A 15516-nucleotide genomic window follows, 5' to 3' on the forward strand; every position below is an offset into this window, starting at 1 on the left:
ATTGAATCGATACATGAATTGGTTGGTACAGAATGTCACAGCATCTCCCATGGCATATCCATAGAACCATATTCTTCCCTGACCTAGCATGAGTTATTAAAAATTAATGATTAAAAACAATCTTGTACTAGCCTTGCTTTGCTCATAATTGGTTGACTATGGAAATTCAAAAAGGTTGAGGTAATAATATATTTTAAAAATACAACTTTTAGTTTTAAAGTCCTTGTTTTAGAAGCTCAAGCTGTTCATCAGAATGACCAGTAATGGTGATAATTTCTCTGATTTTTCATAGGATAGTGACTGAGGAATAAACTTTCATTTTGATAAAGAAAGATTTGCGTGTGCAGTTATAGTAATTAATATTTTGAAGAAATAGTAGAGGGAATGGCTGTTAACATTCGAGATGCTGGCTATTTTCCCATCAAGAAATTAAGTAATGTAATTACGCATTTCTCACTTTCTCCTCTCTGGGCTCTATAATGTCCGTGTAGCAGTTAATCCTGTTTATCTAGAAATGGAATGGGTGACCCACCTTTGATGTTAACCTTCACAGCTACATACTTTTACCTGACTTAGCTATGAAGTAAGAAAGAAATACGAGCGTGGGGTTACTATGGGCTGAATCTCTTCATTATTCGTGTGGAAGCTGCTCTGTCCCCTTTTGGATTCAATATGATCATTTATGCCATTTGTTTTTTTTCATTTGGAAAGAAAACAGTTTTGGGTGAAAGCTAATCCTAGTTTGACTAATTACGATGATCAAGCACATCTGCCCATTATTGCAAGTAGTATTTATCCATATGCTTTATTTTCCTCTTCAGTTATTTTCAGTTATAAAATAACCAAGATCAAATGTATAAAATTTATTGAGTACTTATCGTGTTCCAGGTGTTATACCAAGTTTTTACCTATGTGATCCCACTTTCACAACAAACTAGGGAGAGGCAATTAGAAAATTAAATTGATGACCACGGTAATAGCCACAAGTCAGTGGATACACAGAGAATACAAACCAATGCTCAAGGGGGTCAATAACGTTCTTTCTCATATGATCTCAAGTATTGAATCCCCGCTGTGTACCTAATCCCCAATCTTAATGAATTGTGAAATCAATGTAAGAATTTGTCAGATATAATTAATGACGTTCCAGTGGTTCTCTCTTTATCTATATATGCCATTATTTCTCAACCTACTCATAAAAGTATCATGGTTTCCCTTTCTTACCATATTAATCATATCAGAAAAAACAAAAGTGAAGTACACTCCTGTTTGGTGGAGGAGAGAATTTTATAAATAGTCATTACACCTGGAAATCATTATTTTGACTCTAGCTAAGAATCATGCATAATGTGTCCCATATCACCATATCTATTTTACTTTATTCTGGATAACTGATCTTTAAAATGAACCGAACAAAGAAACCAGAATGGAAGTTGTAGACTGTCATTAACTAACTATGGTGGTAGTTGTTAGTGAATCTAAATGAAAATTAGACATAATTGATTTTGACTGAACAGTGTGGGTTATCTTTACCTTTATATCCATCCGTCTTTTAAAAAATAAAAAGGCCTTTTTGAAGGACATCAGCAATGGACACACCTACACATATTTGAGAGACATATATTGTTCCAAATACACAAGCTTCTGATTTTTGTTTATTAAAGCCTTGGTATTTGTAGACAACTTCTACTCATTTACATGACAGTGTCTTACAAATTTCTTTTAAATTTAATACCTTTTTGACTATGAACTTATTCTGATATGCTGTCATCAATTTATAATAATATTAAATCTAGAAATTTTTCAAAAGAGGGCTTTTCACATCTAATTTGTAGTTCAGATAATTATGGTCACTTCTGGGTGCCTGATTTAGAAAGGAGACACCACACCGGTAGTTGTGAATGTGCTCATCAGAGAGAAAAAATAACTTTACGTAGTCAGTTGTATGAACAAGTGATGAAAAGGGACCCTTCTGTCTCTAAGCACTGTACACTGAGGGGGTGTGATAGATACACTCATAGATGAGCTCACCTCTCCAATCTTTAGTGCTTGAGCCGATAGCTTCTAGTATCATTACCGCAATTTTGGGAGTTTATGTAAAATTATCAAAATAGAGCAAAGTAAACTATTCTAATTTTAAAAATATTTTGTAACATAAAGCTGGTATACTTTAAATGGGGAAAAGTAGCTTACAATATCTTTTGCAAAATTTTTTTTAGAAATACCATTTTGTCTAAAATTGCCTTATTTTCAATATCGAACAATGGAAGCTCTTAACATCAGTTACATTTCTATTGCCCTAAAACTGTTTCTTACAACAAATTCCAGCAATTTATTCCTTCCAATTTGGCTATAATTTTGTCTCAAGGCAATGCTTTCTAATTCATTGAACCTCTGCCTTGTAAGCAATTTTATTGGTAACATAAATGTGTTCAAGAGTTCATTTTAACATTGAATTGTGTTCAATTCTGAATTATTAAAGGAAAGAGATGATCTATATACTACTTAATCCATTGCCAGTTTTGCTCCTCTCACATGCTGCTTCTGATTTCCCACGTTGCTGTAGGAACTTGTTTTTGTTTTTGTTTTTGCTTGTCACTTTTATTTCTACTTTTACCAAGATTTTGTCATATTGGGCCATACTTATCTAACATTAGATTAAGTCACATCAGGAAAGGATCCATATTATTTTGATGTTTATAGCTCCAATATCCAGCATTGTACCTAACATTATAAGTACTTAAATAAATTTGAATGAATAAATACTGCTTTAAATAGTTCAGTTGAACGTGCTTTTAAAATAAACTAGCCCTAGAAATAATTCTGTCTGTAGAAGTCTAATACCTGTGAGCTATTGTAGCTCTATTGAGCCATGCCCCGAATGAGTACTGTTAGGGACCACTTTGTATTATTAGGGTAGGGAAAACTGACAAATATATCATTTATATGCTAGTAATGCCATGATATGTTTAATCAGACTTTTAAAAATTTTAGGTTATTTAATAACTAAGTGTTTTCTCTGAAGGATGATCAAAGGAAAAACCTTTAATGTTAAAAGCACGTATCTTAGAATTCTTTTCTATGAAATTTTTGAAATCGGAATGTGTAAGTTTATTGTGTACTCTGATAATTCAAACAATGAGTTTTGCCACTCTTCCCACTGTAATGTTTCCCCAGTGTTTTGTTTTTTTTTTAATCTTCCCTACTACCTTGCTTCCTTCAAAACCTGCCTGGTGGGCCATTCCTTCAGGCACTCACATTCTGCTTTCCAAACTGACTGGCACCTAATCTTTTAAATGAATCCACTCTAATGGCTGCTGATATGATACTAGTGCTTGAGGTTAATTCTTCTACCCAGTTAAGTTGTTAAAATTTTTTAAAAAAGACAGTCTGATAAAATTAGCAGGAAATTAGGGTTAGAGTCCTAGTTTCACTACTAATTTTATAACTTAAATAAGTCAATTTACCTGTTTGATACCAGCCCAATAAAGATCATGGTAAAATTACACCTACTCTGCCTGTTTACCTCTCAGGGAAGTAACTATTAAACTGAGCATTATAAAGTGAAAAAGTATTATGAACATTCAGGATTGATTAATTGAAGACCTTCTGAAAACAATGATATAACCAAAAGCTGTGAAAAAAAATACTTTTTTTTTTAGATCTTTATTTATTTTTATTTATTTCTCTTCCCTTCCCCCCCCAACCTCAGTTGTCTGTTTTCTGTGTCTATTTTGCTATGTGTTGTTCTTTGTCCACTTCTTCTGTTGTCAGTGGCATGGAAATCTGTGTTTCTTTTTGTTGAGTCATCTTGTTGTGTCAGCTCTCCGTGTGTGCGGCGCCATTCCTGGGCAGGCTGCACTTTGTTTTGCGCTGGGCAGCTTTCCTTATGGGGCATACTCCTTGCGCATGGGGCTCCCCTACGCGGGGGACACCCCTGCATGGCAGGGCACTCCTTGCGTGCATTAGCACTGCGCATGGGCCAGCTCCACACGGGTCAAGGAGGCCCGGGGTTTGAACCTTGGACCTCCCATGTGGTAGATGGTCGCCCTAAACACTGGGCCAAGTCCGCTTCCCAAAATACTTAAATTTACTACAACTCTACAAGGTACAAACAAAGCACTGTGGAGTTATCCAGCAAACAATTACTATAGATGTGATTAAACATCAGAAATGACTTGTGAAAAGTTCCATTGTGAACCAACTATCATCTCCTAAATTAATGGATGTAAATCTATGAGAAAGCACAAAATTTTAAATAAACTTTGCCTAAAATTTAGAAATACAGATACCAGCGAGGTCCACTGATGTTTTATACTAAATGCTTTTTAAAAGTTGTGTCTACCTTCATTCTTGGGCTCTGTGGTTGATTTTTACCCACAGTTCTTCCTTTGGAGTTTCTCCAAAGGAAGAAAATAAGTCTTCTTTGCCCACTAGCCTGATTCTTCTTTTCTGTGGTCCTCCTGATAGAAGACAGACTTTTGGTTGCTATCCCCCCTTTGCTATTTCCTGTGGTTGCTAGTCCAGCCTGCTCGCTTTAAAGATGATTCCCTTCTAATTATAGTGCCTCTCACATACCCTCCCTCTGTTTCTCAAGATTTGATTAGGATGTGGTCAGACTATGAAAATGAGGTTGAATGGAAGGTTGCTGAAGGGTTTCTGACTGCAAGGAAGCACACTACCAGGTTTCTGCAGCAAAGAGCTTTGACTCTCCTCCCAGCAGCTGAAAGGACTCCTATAATTGTATCCCCTCCTTCCAGTGACTTATCCATGCATTTTTAAGCACTATCCAGACTACAGGTGAATATTTTCAGATACCTGGGATGAGCTGTTCCTTCCTGTTTCTTTGTTCATATAAATAGTAGATAAGACAGAGAACAGTACGGTAATTATTTTCTGCTACCTTGGAATACGGTCTCTGTGTATACAACTTTATACCTGAAAATGTAGGTGAAAGGTTTTACAATTATTTCAGATGATGGTGGTGTTTTTAAATAAAAACCTGGAATTTTCTACTTTATGACCAATAATACTACTACCTAGACACATATTTTATCTCTTCTATTTCTTTATTCGTAAGATGATAATTGGCAGGTTTCAATGACCTTAGGATACAAAGAATACCTGAACATATAACAGCCTTAGCGTCAAGCCTAATGTCAGTCAGAATAATAAGGTAAATGCTCCTGGGTTTGTAATAAATGCCAATATTTGGTAGCATATGCATGTAAATTTGCTTCTTAAACAATACTTTATGCACTAATTTCTGTGACATTTTAGAAAATATAGCCAAAGGGAGCATTTTGCGTTCTTGGGAAATGCACTGATTTAACTTGCTCTAGGTTTTAGACAATTCCAGTGTCCTGTTTTAAGAGTTTTTAGGCATCGAATGAATGCACTGCATGAAAAGGAAATGTTTCTGTTTTGCCACCACCATTATGTTATCTTTTCCAGTGCAATTACAAGCTAATTCAGGGCTCTTTGTGTTAGACTAATAGCCTCTGATTTGCTGCTGTCACCCAGCACCCCTTCATGCACTTTTAATACCATCTGCTGTGCCCCTAGCACTTACCTAGGGTGAGCATTTTTCTCTAAGTAGAGACTCATCTTCGGCAAATCATTAATGGAACATCAAAAAGATTCCATCTGTTAGAGTTACATATGGCTAAGATCAGAATTATCAAATATCTAATTTTTTCTTTATTCTTCTTCTTTTTTTTTTCCTTTCTTATCCACACAATAAATGTAGTTGTCAGCAGGATAAGTTCATACGCCGGATAAGGTCACAATTTCATTTAGTGACAACTTCCAACAGTACAAACTTACAAGGTTCGATTTATTAAAGAGTCAGAAGGGATAAGATCACTGCATGGCCAGCCTGATTTATCAGGGTTTGACTTTAGTACTTGAGTAGGGATTGTCGTATTTCAAGTTTATGTTCAAAATTGTAGTTTAGTGTATGTAGTGACCGTATGACTCAAAAATTGAGAAGGAAAATTAGAAAAAGGCATCCCTATGAGGCAATTTGTAGCCACCACCCAAGAAACATCATTTTATGTATAAAACCATGCTTTGAGATGGATCAATATAGAATAATATTAATGCTGCTATTTGTCCTAAAATGCAGATGAAACATTTTGTTATTAACCCCCAAGAAAACACACAGAGAAAGACTACAGTTTGGCTGTGAAGAAAATCGTCAATGAAATGATCATCTAACCTTATATACCTGATAGACAGTTGTCAAATGGTTAAACCATAAAATAGAAGGAGCTCTGCCATACTTCAGCCACCTTCGGCTGACTTTGAAAATGCTTTGAGATTTTTAGAATCTATGAGTGTTTTTTGAACTCAGCATGACTTCAGGGCTGTCCATGTTTGATACCATGATGTATGATGTTTTCCAACCATGAAGAAAATATAAATATGTGTTCTGCTGCTGTAGACTTCTGCTGTAGTAAAGGCCTGATAAACTTTATGAGTTAATTCATGTGGTCAGCTTTAAAATTTGGTTATAAATTTAAAACTCCATTCCAACCAATCCAAAGATTATTTTCAGCAAATGTAAGATGATCTTCTCTCATCTCATCCACTTGAAACCATGGACTTCTATGAACTCTGAGTCTGGAGTTAAGGGATGTTCTGTAAATACCATACATGTTTATGTCATCAACTCAATTTTGAATACAGTTAAAATATGATTGCTGATATCAATGCTAAAAGACCCACATCTTGCCTCCTCTCTTTTGGTGTGCTGCTATTTCCATACACCTTGCTTTCTAAGAGACACAAAAGAACCCTACTGAAAAGTAACAGCAGTAATGTCTTGAAAGCACCCTAATTGAAACCCGATTTGAGGACAGCTTTGGTGATGCTGATTATTTCTTTCTACCCGTGAATTTCTTTTATTTGGGCTAAAAAGTGGGTTGATATCTTAAAAGCAGTGGGATGTTTGGTAGTGATGTCTGCCTTAGAGATTTTTTTTAAGGGAAGCTATCATAAGTCTTTGAGTAATCACAGACTGTTAAAAGTATGCATTATCAAGAAGATAAGAGAAACAGCCCTCAGCAGTAACAATATTATCTTTTACCAAAATTGATTAGCCCATCCTATGTGTCTCAAATATTTTGTGTGAACTTACTCAGCATGTGAAAAATAAGGCTTCTTTTTGAAGAATAGCTACAAAAGTATGAACTTGGCAGGGGAGGGAAATCTTTATTTTTCACCCTGCTCCATTTTTTGCAGATGAGGTAATATGTATGAATGTAGTAGAGTGTTGAGCCAATGAAATGTATGATTGTTGTAATACAAAGAGAAGATAACTATGAAGACAACTTTCTTTTGTCTCTAAAGTCAACTTTGTACTGAAATTAAGATATATAATCTTATGAAACCTTCATCCAATCAACTGTATTCCCCTTATATTTTGCAATTACCGCATGCCACAAACTGCATTAATTAACAGAGGAGAAACAGGACTAAAAGTCATGGCTATAGATCAAGATTATAGTACTGTGAAGGAGAAAGAAATTATAAAGGGAAAACCAGGAGGGAATCATTAAATGTGAAACTGTGTGGTTTTGTACTGTTAATGCCAAGGGAATATTGAGGAAGGAGAACTCAAGTTTGTCCTAGATTTCAGAGAAGCTTCATAAGGGGGAAATTCATAGGGTCTATTAAGGCAGACAAAGAATGGTGGGACTGCTGGAAAGTAGGAACAGTTCCCACAAGGGATAGTGAAGAAGGCTTTCCTGACTCGAGGGAAGAACACATTCTGGAGAGAAGTCAAACATAAAAGTTAGGTAGACATTATGGGGTGCAGTTATGGTGGTACTGAAATGTAGTCAAAGATATTCAGATTTGGGATGGTCAGTAAAGAACTAGTGGAAGATCTTGAATAGATGAATGCTATGATGAAAGTGGTGTTTCAGTTAGTTTTCTTGGCAGGGATTGTAGAGTGAATAGAAGTTGGTTGGTCATCTGGGTCTGAATTAATTAAAACTTGGGAAATGCTGATAAAGGTGAATCCAGGAGATATATGAAAGGAATTTAAGTCAGGGTATGGGAATAATTTGGATAAAAGTGACAAAGACTCACAGTGCAGACTCTGGTAGATAGTAGATGTGGTGTGGAAATATATGAACATGCCCTTAGAATATTTCAGTTATTTTCAGTGAAGTAGTTAATATTTCATAGGCACATTGCATTTGTTACCTGAATTAAATTTCAAACCATATGAGGATGATATTATAATACCTATTTTGTGGCTATAGAAACTGAAGCTCAAAAGGTTAAGTAACTTGCCCAACATAACTTTTTCTGTTTTCTCTTCTGTTCCATTTCCTACCTCTTCTAATCTGTGTTCTGGCCTCCCATTCTACAAAACATATTTTATTCCAGTCCCCAATTGATCTCCATCTTGTCCAAACAAATCTTTCTATTTCTTGTGTTTTTATGCATTTTCATCTTACTTGGTTGATCTCACCTTCAACTGATCAATTCCTTGGCTGCTATGGTACCATATCCAGTTTCTTTTCAAGCCTTTTGCCACATCTCCTAATTTTCCTGGGCACAGCTACCCTCCTGCATTCTACCTTTTAGATTCTTGGAACTCTATCTTCCTATTTAATTACTATACATTCTCACCCACATAAAATTTTCCATGTCTCTTATTGCCATATACACGTTGGATTTAATAAAGAAAAAAATGCCAAAATGTCATGATCTTGATTTTAAGCTCTAGACCTTTATAGTCTGTTGACTATGTAAAATAACCTCTTTGCTTCCTTACTTCCACTTTGACATCAACATTTCCAAACTATAACTCTTCATTTTACTCTTATATCTTATTTTTGTGTGTTTTCTGCCTCAGTAGGTATGTGATCATAGATCCTCTTTTCCAAGGCAGACATCTTGATGCCATCCTTGGATTTTTACTTCCCTAACATCCAAAATCTAAACAATCACTAGTTGTGTGGCTTCTACTACCCAAGCTTTATGAATTCCATTTCTCACAATCCCTGTAAGGTGCTTACTTATTTTGTTCAATGTTATATGCCTGTTTTACCTTATTGTCAGGTACATAATAGATAGCCAATAAATGTGTGTGGGCTAAATTAGTGAATAAACTAAGGAGTGAAGGAATAAAGGAAGGAACAAACAAGTCTAATAAGAGCTGGAACTTTGTTTTCTAATTTTGAAATCTTTGATGCTTTCAAGTCAAATATTCATTTTGTGATATGCTGGTTCCAAGACTTGGATCTTTTGACCCACTAGGCTAGTGCATTTTCTACCTCTCATTATAATGTATCATATCTAAGAAATGAAAATTATGGTATCATGGGCTGTCAAAAGTTGGAAAGTACTTTACAAAGTAGTGAGTGCAAACTCCTCATTTAACAATGACAAACCAAAGACTCAGGAAAGATATAACTTATGCAAGGCCATTCAGCTCATTATTGAACAGAGTTGAAGGCTAAAAGTTAATCGTCTTAATCTTAGTGCAATAATCTTTCCTCTACTTCCTAGCACCTATTAATCATTGAAAAAATTTAAAATATCATACTCTTAAGCAACATGTAAGTTAAATTAAATATAACTTCCATTTATACAAGGTCTTATTTCTTTTGCTGTCATTAACCTATGTAGCCTTGGTAGTGTCTAAATGCTAATTATTTGCATTCTGCTTCTGATTTTCTGTAAAAGCTCTTGTGAATAAACGAGTATTTTTATTTAACTATTTCAGCAACAGAAAGGAATTTCCCAAACCTCAGAATAACTTCTTGAAAAGCAAGATAGGAGACTAGTATTTACTTACTTGCCTGATAAAGTTAAAAATATTGATTTGATAGCTTGTACAATTGCTGGGCTTTCTCTTAATGTCATCTCTAAGAGCTCATACAAGTATATTTGGCCCATTTAAAATTATTACATATTTTTAAAATTTATTTCTCTCCCCTTCCCCTACCCCAGTTGTCTGTTCTCTGTGTCCTTTTGTTGTGTGTTCTTCTTTTTGTTCGCTTCTTTTGTTGTCAGTGGCATGGGAATCTGTGTTTCTTTTTGTTGCATCATCTTGTTGTGTCAACTCTCTGTGTGTGCAGCTCCATTCCTGGGCAGGCTGCACTTTCTTTCCTGCTGGGCAGCTCTCCGTACGGGGTGCGATCCTTACGCATGGGGCTCCCCTACGCAGGGGACACCCCTGCGTGGCAGGGCACTCCTTTCGCACATCAGCACTGCACTTGGACCAGCTCCACATGGGTCAAGCAGGTCCAGGGTTTGAACCGTGGACCTTCCATGTGGTAGATGGATGCCCTATCTACTGGGCCAAGTCCGCTTCCCTCCATTTATAATTTTAATGCATAGTCAGACACCTCAAAATCTTTGTAGATATTTGGGTATTGCTTTGCAATCTGACCCAAGTTTGTATTTCTTAATCCATTAAAAGACATAACTATTTGTAAATCCACAGGTATAGATAAGGAGTCACTATTAGACTAAGTATGAACCCTTTTCAAATGAAAAAATGTCAGTGGCAGAAAGGGAGGCTGAACTACTTTTAAAAATGGTTTTCAAAGGTTTTTGTGATTCCTCTGGTATCATTTAAGTTGTGATATGACTGATTTTTAGTGTGTAAAACCAAATAAATTATTAAGTTTCATCTTTATGTAGAAAACAACATTCTTAATTAGTGTTTAGTTGAGCAATTGCAATGAATTTTAGCTTTAATGGTAAATTGTAAGAAATTGTTAAAAATATTTAAAAGTATTATTGAAGAAATCCTAAGAACTCCTATCAGATAGAAATCTCTTTTTTAAATAGAAAACTTATCCTAAAGATTTAAATGCCTGTATATTCACATGAATATACATAAGTCAAGGGCCATATTCCTTTTCTTTAAGATTTATTTTATTTATTTATATCCCCCCCGCTGCTTGTTTGCTGTCTCCTCTCTGTGTCCAATTGCTGCACATGCGATATTATCTCCAAGATGGGTTTGCCATTCTACATACAAAAAACAAATTATTTTTACATCTTCTCTGGACTCTGAATAAGCTTCAGCATTTGCTACTTAAGCAGAGATGTTATTTAGTATAAATATTCTATTCATAACACTACCTTGTGTGTGAAGCTGGGGTCTATTGACTCTTTCCAAATCCTTTTTTTTTTTTTTTTGGATGCAAATCATCTTTAGCTAGCAATACACTATAAGGGAAAAAAAAGGGGTGGGGCAGGGACAGTCTTAATTTAATGGGTTCTTTTGAGGATTGGGAGAAAGAGGGAAGTGTGAGAAGACAGGAATATGAAGCTGTTGTCCTTGAATTTAAATTTTTGACTATGGCCATGGAATTGTTATTTCCATTGCATCTTCATTGTCAGACTACTCCTTAATTATTCTCATGCAGATAAATGTTTAATAATGAACAAAATTTAATCATTATACACTATTTTAGCTGGTTGTGGCTTAAATATTTTGATTTTGATTTTCTAGATAAGTGGTAACACAGACATGGAAATTAATGTCTGGTATTTTAAGTCTTAAAATGAGGTGACAAATAAAAGATATAATTGAACTCAGGTTGATGGTGATCCTTTTAAAACATCAAGATTAAATCTACCTATTTCAAGATAGTTATTGACTTGAGAGGACTCTAAAACCAGATTAAAGCAGCCTAATTTCATAATGTGTTACCTATAATGACTCATATATCATTTAGAAATTTAATTACTGAATATGTTCTACTCCATATAGAATTTCATGTATGGTGTTGAGCCAGCTGAGAAGAAACATCATTTAAAAATCTAAGTTATATTATTGAGATAATATTCTAAATCATAAATTTTTTGTTATGGTAATATGGTGTGATAATACCATCAGGGCATAAAGATCATAGATTTGATTTTTTTAGAGACCGAGGCTCCAATTTCTGATTGAGACTTTTTTTTAAATCTGTTTAACCCAATGTTTAGTCTGATGACCATTCTTTAAAGTTTTGAGACCCTCATTTTTTTCTATTAATCCATTCATTTATTTCTTAAGTGAGAATTGATGATTTCCTGCTTTATGTTAATGTACACTGTTTTTATGTTTCCCTTTAAATGACCTTTAGGTATTACTTTGGAGGAAATGAAAGGAAAAAAGCTATTCTAAACAAGCCATTTCTTAAGTGTTTTTATTCAGATTCTTTTGGTAACATACAACCAACCCTACTTGAAATAACAAATAAAAAAGTCACGTTTTTGTTTGGATAAACGTGCCTCTCTATTTTTTTTGCACAAGTAGATGTTGTATAATTTAAACTAGTAAATAATTTCAGGAAATTAGCAAGTACTTTAATAAAAAAAAACTACAAGTTTTTTTCCTCCGTGAGTCTTGACTAATTGTGATTAAATTTTTGCCTGAGGTATATACCTTTAACTGTAAATTTTCAGTTATTGTGGTGATCAAATATAGCAAGAATCTTAACCCTAAGACATTGACCTAATGTTTCTTTTCTATCTGCTATGGCTTTGGATCAAAGCTTTTTGAGGAAGTGTTATTGTTTCTGGTTTTTAAAAACTGAATAAATAGAATAATCAGAACTGACTTTAGTAGATGATGTCTATGAAAAGGTGCAAGAAAGAAACTGGGCCAAATTTGAATACAATTGTAAGGACAAGGTGTATTTTCCTCTCTGAATAATGAGATAAGTTGTTTTTCAGACAACTATAATGAATTCTTTTTATATGAATCTTGAGAATATTTTGCATTTAAAACAGACACACATAAAACGTGGCTGACTGTTGTTAATATACAAGGTCAGATACTCTAAACACCTTGTTTCCGTTGTCTGCAGGAGAGCTGGAGGTGATTCAGAAAGATGGAGAACGAAAAATTCAGAGTCGGCAGCAGCTGCCCGTGGGAACAACCTGGGGGCCTTTCTCTGGGAAGATGGACCTGAATAATAACTCCTTGGTACGTGGATGCTCTAAAATGGTTGACTCTTAATATTTTGTTATAGCTCAGAAAATATATCTGCCTTCTTCTCAGGGAAATCAAGGAAAGTAACAGTTTGTTTTTGCTTTTTCGTGGACTGCAAAACTTGGATTTTTTCCAAGCAGTTTGTGTCTGACAGTAATGTGTGCAGAATTTAGAAAGAAACAGGTTAATCATGCTAAATGGCTGTTTAGTAAGGTAATTTATAAGGTTATAGCTTTATCTGCTTAGCCAGACTAATACTGTTCACACTTAATAACATATACAATTGTCTTTATTTTTAAGATGACATAAAATAATTGTCATACATTACAGGTTTACATGAAGAACAAGAAATAAACAACTTTGTTATTCCTTGGTAATACTATTTGTAACTTTAAGAGCAAGGATGAACGATCAGCATTATGATTTTTGTTGTTAAATTATTTTTTAAGTTCTGAAATCTGGAGGTCTGCTTAGTAAGATTATATGGAAAACTGATTTGATTATTTAAAAAGTAATGGAAAGATGGACTTAATTTCTTAATTGCCTGTCTTAGTTTCTTATTGCTGCGCTAACAAATTTCTTCAAATTTAGTGGTTTAAAACAATACAAATTTATTATCTTGAGGTTCTAGAGATCACAAATATGAAATGGGTCTCGCTGGGTTAAAGTTAGGGTGTCCACAGGACTGTATTCCTTTCTGGAGCCTCTAGGGGAGAATCCATTTTCTTAGATTTACTTGTTTGGGATAAACTTCTTTGGGATGCTTGCATTCCTTGGCTCATGACCCCCTTCCATCTTCTATGCCAGAAATTGTTGGTCAGTTTCTCATAGCATCATTCTGACATTGGCTGCTCTGTCTCCCCCTTTCAAATTTAAGGACCCTTGTGATGATGACATAACATTCACCTGGATAATTCAGAGTAATCTTTTTGTTTTCAGGTCAACTGATTAGGAATCTTAATCTCATCTGCTACCTTAATTTCCTTTGCCATGGAACATAATATATCCACTGATCTAGGAATTAAAATAAAAATAATAACTAAAAACCTCTCCTACTATAAGTGATAGTACAAATTATAAAACTTGGGGAGAAGATGGTTTATTCCCCTAGCATACTTTTAATTATAGGTCTAGTCTTCAAATGCCATGGATGTAGGAGGAAACTCTTGAATATTTAGTGATTCAATCTACCACTCTGGGAACATAAAAATCTCCAAGAGGGTTTCTGACAAGTGTACTGGACTCAGCAGCATTGAAATCCTTTTTGAGTTAACACATGAAAGAAACTAATATGTCTGGATCTCTGTTTATTCAGTGATATGTGACTGTTGGTTCAATTAAAAGTGAAAATTGGAATAATTAGGAAATCTTTTTGTCACCAAACTTGTAAACAACATGTGACACTCTAGGAGTATACTTCTTACGTAGAGTCCAAATATTTATCCATAAATAACTGAAGGAGGGGATTCCATATATATTTAGGGGACAAGCAAGTTGACTTTACAATCTGGGCTAAATATTTTATAAACCAGGCAGTTTAACTCTAGGTGGTCCAGTATAGCTATGTAAAAAGAGTCCGCAATGTGACCTCCAAAACCCTGCAGTTTTAGATTGGTTGTGTTGCATTAATAAACTGTTCTATTGATTCCTTTGAAAGAACAATATTAACTATGCCAGATTTTTTAAAGTAATGAATAGCTAAAAGAGGAAGATTATCTAAACATCAAAGGTTGCTTTAAATGCTCTTCCTTACCAAGTTCCTCTAGAGTTTCTATTTTTCTCTTGCACTGTTCAAATAGTTTTATACAATAAGATAAGTAAAACTTTTCACTATATATCAGACACCAACATTACTTTCAGTCATTTCCCTGATATCTCTTCAAAAGTACACTGCCATAGCTATAGAGCATAGTTGGTGGGAATAGCCTGATGATGTTCTCTTATAATCTGTAACACATATTCCACAGCAATGTAAGGTTTTGGTGAAGGGCTGTTATATGGGAATTATGCACATTATGCATAATTGTTTTTTAAGTTCACAACTTCTCTAATAAAAGAAAAGTATATTGCCACTAAACCTAGAGGAGTTGAATCGTTTTATTATATCAGAATAATATCTATATTATAAATGCAATTTCTACATCATAATCTATATATGTAGAGTATTAAAGCATTATTTATACCTGCAGAATACATAAAATATATTTTATGACATCTTTAGGATTTGCTAAATTGCGATGCTTTGATTGAGGACAGCCAGTTTTGTCTTTGATATTTTATCAATATTTTACTTAACAGATTTTGAAAATCCGAGATTAAAAATGTACTTGTTGAACTAGAATACACTCTTTTTCACACAGTTAGAATCAATTTCAAATATTCCATGTAATTGTTACTATAAAGAAAAGATCTTAGAGTTATTTCTCTTTTTGTGTGTTTTTATAGGCTGATATAGATAAACTCAGTATTTCAGTGAACTTCAGTGAGTTTATTTATTATAGAGTTTGAAATTCTGCAATTGAAGTAATGCTTCTCAAGAAATAGAATAATGTTCTATA

At 34.4% G+C, this 15516-nt stretch overlaps 1 protein-coding gene across 3 annotated transcripts in view; it reads left to right on the forward strand.

Annotated features, from left to right (window-relative positions):
• Positions 1-15516, forward strand: part of ZFPM2 (zinc finger protein, FOG family member 2) — a 464182-nt gene that overhangs the window by 220419 nt on the left and 228247 nt on the right. For all 3 annotated transcript variants that reach the window (XM_058275903.2, XM_004457555.3, XM_058275904.2), the window contains one exon: positions 12834-12952. In XM_058275903.2, the coding sequence (XP_058131886.1) occupies positions 12834-12952 (119 nt within the window). The remainder of the gene's footprint in view (positions 1-12833; positions 12953-15516) is intronic.

The sequence above is a fragment of the Dasypus novemcinctus genome, chromosome 14 (genome assembly GCF_030445035.2).
Source record: "Dasypus novemcinctus isolate mDasNov1 chromosome 14, mDasNov1.1.hap2, whole genome shotgun sequence".
NCBI lineage: Eukaryota > Metazoa > Chordata > Mammalia > Cingulata > Dasypodidae > Dasypus > Dasypus novemcinctus.